Genomic DNA, 10,698 nt, shown 5'->3' with positions numbered 1-10,698 from the left:
GCAGCTGTTGGGGCCATTTGGGGAGTGAACCAGGGGATACAAGATTCTCTCTCTCTAACTCTGCCTTTCAAATAAATAAAACAAATCTATAAAAAGAGTATCTTGATAAACCCTGCCATGCCACTATGAGGTCATTTCAAGAAAACGTCATGAGGAAAGCCTGGAGCCAAGAGTTCCTTCCAGCTACCTCTCTCCAAGTGACTAAATTAGGAGTAATTTCTATTGTTGGTAATTTATTTTCTAAATTTTATGAAAAACTTGTTTACATTGGTAAGACGTACATAATATAAAATTTGCCATTCTAATAATCTTTAAGTGTTCAATTCTGTATCATTAAGTGCATTCACAATGTTGTTCAACCATCACCACTATCCATTTCCAGAATATTCCCAAACAGAAACTGTACCTTTTTAAAAAATAATTTCCTGTTACTCTGGGTTGCCACATGTATCAGAATTTCATTCCTTTTTAAGGCTGAATATTTCATTATATAAATATACCACATTTTATTTTTGCTTTCATCTATCGATGAACACATGAACTATTTCTGCATTTTTTGGGCCATTGTGAGTAATACTGTATTAACATGGGTATGCAGGTATCTGTTTCTGCTGGATCATATGGTAATTCTGTTCAGCTCAGGGAGGCACCACCAAATTGTTTTCCACAGCTGGCTACACCATTTTCCAGCTCTATTAGCAATGCATGAGAGTTCAAATTTCTTTACATCCTTGTCAACACTTGTCCATTTTGTTGTGTTTTGTTTTATAGTAGCCCTCCTAGGGAGTGTGAGGTGTGCTGGCTGGCTTTGATCTGTTTCCTTTCCCGGTAATAAGCCCTAAGGATGAGTCAGGCAGCTTTCAGTGCACTCTAGGAGTCCCTGCAAAATACCAGACTGAAGGTGGCTTGGGAACCCCTCAAACTTGCAGTTGGTGTCAGAAGCACTGGACTTTCAGCCTGGGCAACTTTGGGCAATAAGCCAAGATAGATGGGAAAAAGCCAACTCCTTTTGCTCCTTAGCTCTCTAATATTTCTAAAGAGAAACAACAACAACAGAAAGTAAGCAAACAGAAGAGAACACGCATCTTCCTGCAAAGCTTTCATCGAAACAATAGATGGTAGTGATGACGATGAGGCTCTGGAGGCCCTGGAACTCACAGGCGTTGGCGGGAGTGTGAAAAGTGCTGTGCAGCCACCTTGAGAAGCATCCTGGCAAGTTCACCAATGGTCAAACAGAGTTGCCCTAAAACCTGGCAACTCCACTTCTGGGTGTACACCCAGGAGAAGTTCCCACCCGTATCCCCGTGAAAACGTCTACAAGCACCATTCACAAGAGCCGAAAAGCGGACACAACCCAAATGTCCATCACTTGATGCAAGGCCAAGCAAAACGTGGCACATGCATGCAGTGGACTATGGATTTGGAAATAAAAAGGAACGGAATACTGATAATCGAACAGTACAGATGAGCCTTGAAACCGGTGTGCTGAGTGACAGGAGCCAGACACAAAGGCTAGATATTAATATGACCCCATCGACACGAAATGTCCGGAGCAGGCAGATCTGCAGGGGAGGGACTGTCAGGACTCCAGGATTTCTTGGCGGTGCGACAGAAACGTTCTGCAGCCGACTGTGGCAACGGTTGCGCGATTTTATTACTAAACGCCTTCACGTCTTAGGCACTAGAAATCGGCGGATTGTCTGCGACTCGGATCTCCACGGAGCTGGTGTTTTGTTGCGAACCTGCTGCATTCCGAGCCCAACGAAATGGAATCATCTGATTTTTTTTCTAAACTCCATGTTACGGCTTTTCCCCAGTACCTCTGCGACCGTGATGTCACGGCGCCAAGAAAACACGAGATGGAGCCCGGGACTCGGGACGGGAACAGGGCCTGGGGACCCACGGCCCGGGACGCTCCGGGGTCTGCGCCCGCAGGGTCGGGAAGCGCGCCCTGCCCGGCGCGGCGCAGCACCCTCGGCCGGTCCGGGTTCGAGGCAGCCCGCGCGCGCCAGGCGCTCCCAGGCGGCGCCTCCCGGAGCTCACGGGCGGCCGGGGACGCCCCACTTCCGCGGCGGAGGCGGAGGGCCGCGTCCCGGCGATGCTCCGGCCCGCAAGAGCGAACGGGAGGGCGGCGGCGCCGCCTCGCCGCTCCCCGAAGCGCCGCCCCGGCTGCGCCCCGCGCTGGCTCCTCCTCTTCCCCTCCGCCGCCGCCCCGCCTCCGCCTGCAAACCCAAACACCCCCGGCTCCCGCTGCGCGTCGACCCCGCGCCCGGCCCGCCTCAGGGGCCCGCGGCCGCGGCCGAGCGATGCTGCTGCTGGCGGCCGCCTTCCTCGTGGCCTTCGTGCTGCTGCTCTACATGGTGTCCCCGCTCATCAGCCCCAAGCCGCTCGCCCTGCCCGGGGCGCATGTGGTGGTGAGTGGCCTCCTGTTGCTGCCCGCGTCGCGCCGTGCCAGGCCGTGGTCCTCGGGCAGGGCCGGCCGGGTGGGGAGGGTCCCCCGCCGCCGTCCACCCCGGCACTGCCCCCTCGGGCCGGGCGATCGGCTTCGGGACCCGCCCTCCGCCGCGTCTGGCTCCTCCCGGGCCCGGAGAGCGGCGCGGCCGGGGACCTCGCCTGCGGGCCGGGCTCCCGGGGCTGCAGGGGCCCGGCCGCTGCTCGCCGGTCCCCCTCCCCGAGCATCCCTGGGTGCCTGCCCTCAGTTTTCCCCGTGAGTCAGTTGAGCCTCAGAGAGGCAGAGAAGAAACTTTGCCAAGGACACAGCGGTCGGGGGCGCGCGGGCCGGGTCTGCAGGGGACGGGCAGGAGGGAAGGGGGGGGTCTCCCGCCGCGGCAGCCTGGATCCGGGGTGGGGGTGGCCTGTGCTGGGGACACAGAGAGCAGCCGCCGAAGGATTCCGGGAAGTGACTCACCTGAGCCGGGGCTGAACTGCTCAGAAGCTGCAGCGCTGGCGGAGTGTAGACGCTCTGCCGGGTCTACACCGCTGGTCTCCCAGCCCACACTGGGGTCTGCTGGTGGCTGCGCCAACGCGAGGCTTTGCCACGATTGCACAGTCGGAAGGACGAGCCAGATGTCCTGGCCAGGGTTTTTGGGGGACCAGGAAGGACGAGCCAGATGTCCTGGCCAGGGTTTTTTTGGGGACCAGGAGAGGTTCTCGCCGGAAGCTCGCGCGTCCCTGGCGCTGCGGAACCTGGCACCTGGTGTGCGGGGAGCGCCGGGATCCTGCTCACCTGCCCGGCTTTCCTGCGGCCTCACCCGTTTGGGCCTCACCGCCCCCGAGGCGACTCGAGGCTGGGACTTGGGAAGGAGGAGCGCGGGTTTCCCAGCCCGCGGCGCAGGTGCAGTGCGTGTCCCCGCCGCGGTGAGAGCCCGGCCCGCCGGGTCGGTGCGGGTCGGGACGGTGTGTTTGCCTGGGCCTGAAATCCGGACATTTGTGAACACGAAGGTGTATTTCCTCCTGTGCCGTCTCCCTTGGAATCTGTGTGCTTTGCTGTCTGTCGTTCCCGAGGTAGAGGCGAGTGAGGTTTGGGGGGTAGGTTCCTTACAAGGAGACGGAAGCAGAACTGAGCTTCCGAAGGGTTCACACGCACGAAATTCCTGCCTCCGACCGTGGCTTTCAACGTTGGGTTCTTTCAGAACTTGTGCCCGCAGAGTGTAACTTGGGGGGCAAAGTCGAGCCAGAGCAGCGTGTCTAAGACGTTTCACTTGACCCTGACGCTCACCCTCCTGGCCCCATACTTCTCCAAGCCCCAGGAACCCCGGATCTGTTGGCATACACCAAGAAACATTTCTTCTTTTTCGCCATCTCGCTTCAGTCCACCACCACAAAGGAGAGCGGCACGAGTAATTCACGTGGTGTCACCATCCGTCGTTTTTCATGGCATTAGGGGAGGAAAGTGTAATTATTCCCATGTATTAGTAGGAGACAGGGTGGTGCCTGGACAAACGTATGAGCAAGCATGGACAAGTCAATTTTAGACAGTTCTTATGGAGGGGTCTTCAGAAAGCTCATAGGAAATAGGGATTATGAAAAAGTGTGCATACATTGCCAACGTGTTTTGCACCAAGATGAGCTTGTCTTTTAATGCCATTTTCCATGAACTTTTTGAAGTACCCTTGAGTACTAGTTTCCCATGAGCCCTTATCCAAAAGCTTGAGTGTTCCTCTGTTTTGGAGGGATCGTCTTAGAGAACAGGCTTACACGCCGCTTTTGCTTTGAAGTCTGATGTCTGCACAGCACCTTAGAGCATACACGTTTTTCTCCTTAACCTCGTAACTTCTGCTTCCATCAAGTTATTGCACAGTGAATGGGAACGTTTTATTTACAAGATTTTTTGACATTGTTTTTTTAGATTTTATTTATTTGAGAGGTAGAGTTACAGACAATGAGAGGGAGACAGAAAGATCTTCCATCTACTGGTTCACTCCCCAGATGGCTGCAATGGCCAGAACTGGGCCGATCCGAAACCAGGAGCCAGGGCCTTCTTCCGGGTCTCCCACGTGGGTGCAGGGGCCCAAGGACTTGGGGCATCTTCCACTGCTTTCCCAGGCCATAGCAGAGAGCTGGATTGGAACAGGAGCAGCTGGGACTAGAACAGGTGCCTCTATGGATGCCAGGGCTGCAGGCTGGGGCTTTAACCCGCTGCACCACAGCACCAGCCCCGACATTGTGTTTTTCAGAGAAACGGCATCATGGAAGAATCCTTTAGAAGTTCATGGAAGTGGAATTACAAGATATTTGTTTTGGTGCAAAAAAGTTAGAAATCCAGTGGGTTTTTTTTTTCATAATACATATTTTTTATGAACTTTCTGAAGATCTCTCTTATGCACAGATTTTGAGAATCTTTTGCACCAAAATAATCTTTTAATTCCATTTCCCAGGAACTGTTTGAAGTAAGCTCATACATCGTTTTGCAGATTACTGTTGCAGGCATTTATTTCACAAGATACTGGGCTAGGAATAAGTAAGATCAAGTAGACTGGGAGTCCAGCAAGGGAGCCGAGATCTGTCTGGAAGAAACATGCATGAGATGGACAGTGGTGAGCAGGGCTGGACTGAGTCAAGGGTCAGGATGAGCCTTGTGGACGAGGGGAGGATGTTCGGACCAGACTCTGCAGGATGAGTCGGGCTTGGAAGTGTGGGTGTAGGGGAAGAGGGGGGAGGGATATCCAGGCAGCAGGGACAGCATCATGCAACACTGGGAGGGACACTTTTAGAGTCCTAATTGCAGTGGAATTGTCAGTGTGGTGAAATTTAATAACCAACCCAAAAGCAGCCCTTGGAGGCAGCTGGTGTATTTTTACCGAAACCTTCTACTGGTGATTGGTCAGTTAGCCCAAAGAAACCTCTTTGGTGATGGCAAGTTGAGGCTAAAAAGGAGTATGGGGTACCTAACAGGTCACGTAGAGATAGGTCCCTCTGTGTAGGAGTGTCTTATGAACATTTTTAAATCATGGATTGGGGACAGAGATGTTCCTTACAGTATGATTTACATGTAATGTAAAATATTCAGAATAATTGAAAAGTTGGACTACAGGGAAATGGAATTTTTTAAAGAAGCACATTTTTTAAAAAATATTTTATTTACTGGAAAGACAGAGTTAGAGAGCTAGAGACTAGCTCACTCCCCAAATGGCCGCAACTGAGCCAATCCAAAACCAGGAGCCAGGAGCTTCTTCCAGATCTCCCATGTGGGTGCAGGGGCCCAAGGACCTAGGCCATCCTCCACCGCTTTCCCAAGCACATTAGCAGGGAACTGGATCAGAAATGGAGCAGCTGGGACTCAAACCAGTGCCCATATGGGATGGCAGTGCTGTAGGCCGGGACCTTAACCCACTGCACCACAGTGCTGACCCCAAAATAGATGTTTTGATACAGCTGTTTAACGCAATGTTGGGAAGCCTTTCAGTTTTTCTACAAAAGATAGTATGACACAATTTTTTAAAAGAAAATTTACCTTATTTATTTGAAAGGCATAGTGACAGGGAGAAACAGAAAGGGATGTTCTATCCACTGGTTCACTCCCCAGGTGGCTACAAACGCTGGGGCTGAGCCAGGCCAAAATCAGGAGCCTGGAATTCCATCCAGGTCTCCCACTTTGGTTTCAGTACATCTGCTGCTTTCCTAGGTGCATTAGCAGGGAGCTGGATCAGAAGTGGAACAGCTGTGACTCAAACCAGTGCTCTGATGTGGGATGCCAGTGTTACAGACAGCACCTTAACTCACTGTACCACATCACCAGCCTCTATAATTTTTTAAAAACAGTACACAGGGGTCGGTACTGTGGTGTAGTAGGTTAAGCATCCAGCCGCGGTGCCAGCATCCCATATGGGCGCTGGTTTGAGTTCTGGCTACTCCGCTTCCCATCCAGCTCCCTGCTGATGTCCTGGGAAAGCAGTAGAAGATGGCCCAAGTGCTTGGGCCCCTGCATCTGCATGGGAGACCTGGAAGAAGCCCCTGGTTTTAGATTGGCCCAGCTCTGGATATTGTGGCCATTTGGGGGAGTGAACCACAGATGGAAGAACTCTCTGCCTCTCCCTCTCTCTGTCTGTAACTCTGCCTCTCAAGTAAATAAATAAATCTTAAAAAAAAAAAAACAGTATACAATGCCATGCAAAATTATCTAATTTGCATAGGGAAAATGACTCAATGATAATTCTGGGTATCTTATTAAGTGAAATATATTTTGAGCCCTTACCCGCTGAGTGCTAAGGGTGTAGTGAGGAACAAGCATAGAATTGTTATTTTCACATAGTTTATGAGATGATGATTGGAGACATGATTGTGAGCCAAGCAATCACACAAATCGAGGCATGGCTATTTGCTTATGTGCGTGAAAAAAGAACGAAGTGCTGGGAAGTACATTGAGGTCAGGGTAGGGAAGGCAGTGAAGGCTCTCCTGAGGAACTGATGTTATGGTTGAGATTTGCTGGGCCGGTCAATGCCAGCTGGATGAAAAGAAGGGAGGTGAGCATGGCAAGCAGGGGAAATGGAGTGTGCAAAGGCCGGGTTGCTGGAGAGTGCATGGACCTGAAAGACAGCCCGTGTGGCTGAGCCGTAGATAGTGAGCAGCAAAAGAGCACAAGCGGGAGAGCTTTACATTTCCCTGTTGCCTTGTGACCATGTGCCATTTCATCATAAGCAGCCATTTAAAATTGGAGATACATGCAGGTGGGCATTGCTTTTTTTATCTGTTGTAGATGTGCGTGCAGGAGGAAATCAGGTTTATTTGGATTTGAAATCAGAGGCACATGATAACTTTTTTTTTAAAGATTTATTTATTTGAAAGGCAGAGTTACAGGGAGAGGGAGAGACAGAGAGAAACAATGAGATCTTCCATCAGCTGGTTCACTCCCCAGATGAGTGCAACAGCTGGAGCTGAGCCAAAGCTAGGAGCCTGGAAATCAGTCTGGGTCTCTCGCGTGGGTGCAGGTTGGGCCGTCTGCTGCTGCTTTGCCAGGCACATTTACAGGGAGCTGGATCAGAAGTGGAGCAGCCAGGACTCAACCCAGTGCTCATATGGGATGCCGGTGTCACAGGCAGCAGCTTTACCCACTGTGCCACAGCGCCACTCCCCCAATATATCATGTATTAGCTAGACTTACAGGGCACTTTTACTCCAGTGCCTGCAATATTTCCCTCGGAACAGTATTATAGGTGTGGTGTGTGGTTGAGGATTAAGAGCAGTCAAAGCAGCAGACCCTGCTGCTATTGTGATCATTCATGCTTGCATGGGTTCCAGTGCGATGTGTAGAAGCTGCAATAGCTAAACATTTACTTCTGTGAAACCCATCCTAGTGACTTAAAATTCCCCCTAAAAGGGGATATACCAATTGCTAAGAAGATTTTTTGATGTTTGCTTTAGGTTACAGGAGGTTCCAGTGGCATTGGGAAGTGCATTGCTATCGAGTGCTATAAACAAGGCGCATTTATAACTCTCGTTGCCCGAAATGAGGTAAGTCTTTTGGTTCCTTCGTACTAACTTATTTATGCAACCCTACTTAGTCAAAGCAGCTGAGCTAATCGTCTTAGTATACACACCTGCTCTGGACTGGTATGCGTTTACTGCCTGATTTGAGGTGTGAGTCCTGAACGATGGGTTCGTTATCATATTGAAGCCAGCACTTCCCAGCCAGACCAGCTCCACAAATATTTATGTGGTGCCGTTGACATATTAGGCAACATCATCATGGTCACGGCAGTGAAGACACGCCTGGCTAGCCAGGGTCCCCACCAGCCTGGAGCTGACGGCTGAAGGTTTACAGGTGTTTCTCTATGGTTGTTTGTCATTTGCTTGTGATGTGACAGGTTCACCACAAGGCAATCTCCTTCCGCCCCAGAGGTTTAGCAGGCTGTGCTTTCCTGTGTCAAGTCAAGGCGGGGTCTGTTTTTCTTTTCTTCAGGGTCTGTGACTGTAGCCAAAATTGTTTGCAGAGCACACACACCTGTGGGATCCCACGCCATTGCGCTCTGCCTGTGTGGTGCTTGCCGCTTAGCAAGTGCTCAGAACAGGTTTGCCGAGTAGAGAAATGAAGGGAGGAGTGATAGGGAGAGTGGGGATGCCAGTGTGGCGTCCTCGTCCTCGCTTGGAGATTAACTGCTCAGGTGGGGTTGGACAGCTGACCAGAGCCCAGTGGGCACGGCGAGGCAGGGCTGGCCTCTGGGGGAAGATGGCTAAACGACACAAGTAGGCTGGGATGGTCAGAGTTTCTTACCATGAAAGGCAGAATTAAACAAGCTTTGTCGCTGAAGCTGCCTCGCGTGAGTGGACACGTAAGTGTAATGAAATGGCATTCTGGGATTTACACAGAGCCAGTATCTGACACAGAATGAATGGAGAAGCGTGGTGGGAGGCCCAGCAGGGCAAGTGCCCGGTCACTCCTAGAGGAGGCCTTACTGGCCAGAGGTGAAAGAGCCAAAGAGCCTTTGGGCATCAAGACATTTTCTGGTAGAATTTTCCATTCTAATCTTACCCAGATATTGTTAGGTGAAAATTACAGACAATAATATTGCTCAATATAGTTCTGCTAATAGATACACACAGGTCAAGTAATTAATAGAATAGCAGTATGGTGTTAGAGACCCTGCCAGGCTGAGAGGCTGTACATGCCCTTCGGAAGAATTCTCCTCCCCTTTTGTTGTGTTCTAGCTCTCATGATGTATTTAAGGTACTCTTATAGTACATGAAGATACTCTAAACCAATATCTTTTTTCTTGAAAAAAGTAAAGCAACTAACATCGAGACCTGGGAAGAGTTTTCCACTTACATATCTTAAGAGTATTTTGGAAGTGGCCAGAGATTTATCCAGTCCCTCTCAAAAGTGATTTTTACCATAATTGCTTTCATGGTAGAGGAGGAAGAACATGGGATGATATAGAAGCCCTCTTGACATGGAGTCATATGTACCTTTCATTTTTGGGGTCGTTGTATAGCAATATAGTCACTTTTATATCACAGCTGAATAAGCTCAAATCAAAACATTTATTAAAATTGAAAGGGTGATTAGTTAATATTGGGTTTTTGAGCTTCATTTATTTTTCCTGTTTTGTTCCCCTGTGATTAGTTTAAAAACTTGCTGTCACTTATTTGTAGCCCAACATACTTTACAGCTTCTTTCTTTCTTGGATCGTGGCCCAGTTTACCTATGCAGTGTAGGTGCTGTTTGTGTGTTTCTTAGATTTTAACACTCACACAATAAATTTTTTCCCCTCTCTTTTAACAAACAAGCAGATGGATATACAGACAACCACCAAAACTCACTCTTCTGTATTGCTTTCAGGACAAGTTGCTGCAGGCAAAGAAAGAAATTGAAAAGCATTCTATAAATGACAAACAGGTAAGTCACTGTCTATACACATCTACACAGTCCTCTAAGGGGGAAAAGGACTACTTTAACTGTTCATTGACAGCACATACTGTTTTTCCAATTAAAGTACACACTAGACTGTTTTCGAGAAGGTATAGTTCTTGTCCCACCCCCATCTTTAGCTTACCGGGGCAGGTAGCTACGCTCCTGCCCTCTACACAACAGCTTTGCCAGCCTCCACGCGTGGGCGAGGACAGATCTTCTGAGGAGATTCATGCTGAACATTTCTACTCGCATTGTGAGAAACAGCCAAACGTACCTTATCTTTTCATTTTAAGTCCTAAATTTGGTTGACATTTGGATTAATGGGCACACTGCGGGATAAAGTATTCTGACTCATAAGATTTTCTGATAAAGCTTCATGTTGACCAGAAAACACTTAAAAAAAAAAAAAAAAAGAAAGAAAAGATGCAATTGTTTGAATTGTCCAGGCACTCAGGTTATTGCTGGAAAATATACAGATTTGCACACAAAAATCTGCCAGTGGTCCAATAACAGAATTTTCACTAGAAAATGATTTAATTCCAATCATCTATTTAAATGAACTTTATTCAAATGCTGGAGAGGAAAGGTATTGTAAAAAGGTTTTTGGTTGTAAAATTTTTTAATGAATGAAATTATATATACAACGTATATTTCCATGTAAAATACAATAACAAATTAACCACACCCTCATCACCCAATAAGAAATAGGGTTTACCAGGGTGTCTGAAGCTCCTAAGTGCCCCATCAGCCCCTTCCCTCCTGTCTCCTTCCTGGAGGTCACCTCCCACCTGGTTTCTGTGTTGATCCTTTGCTTATCTTGATAATCTTCCCTTATCTGTTAAAATGCATG

The 10,698-nt window shown here is 49.1% G+C and overlaps 1 protein-coding gene across 2 annotated transcripts in view; it reads left to right on the top strand.

The window, feature by feature from the left end:
- Positions 1-2,233: 2,233 nt before the first annotated feature.
- Positions 2,234-10,698, top strand: part of KDSR (3-ketodihydrosphingosine reductase) — a 41,142-nt gene continuing 32,677 nt past the window's right edge. The window contains exons 1-3 of one of the 2 annotated variants that reach the window (XM_062201776.1): positions 2,234-2,414; positions 7,862-7,951; positions 9,777-9,833. In XM_062201776.1, coding sequence (XP_062057760.1) covers positions 2,307-2,414; positions 7,862-7,951; positions 9,777-9,833 — 255 coding nt within the window. In that variant the 5' untranslated portion in view covers positions 2,234-2,306. The remainder of the gene's footprint in view (positions 2,415-7,861; positions 7,952-9,776; positions 9,834-10,698) is intronic. The other variant, XM_062201775.1, reaches the window with a different exon arrangement.

This window comes from Lepus europaeus, chromosome 9 (genome assembly GCF_033115175.1).
Source record: "Lepus europaeus isolate LE1 chromosome 9, mLepTim1.pri, whole genome shotgun sequence".
Lineage (NCBI taxonomy): Eukaryota > Metazoa > Chordata > Mammalia > Lagomorpha > Leporidae > Lepus > Lepus europaeus.
Note: the sequence above shows the minus strand (reverse complement) of the source record. Positions and strands in the feature narration are given on the sequence as shown.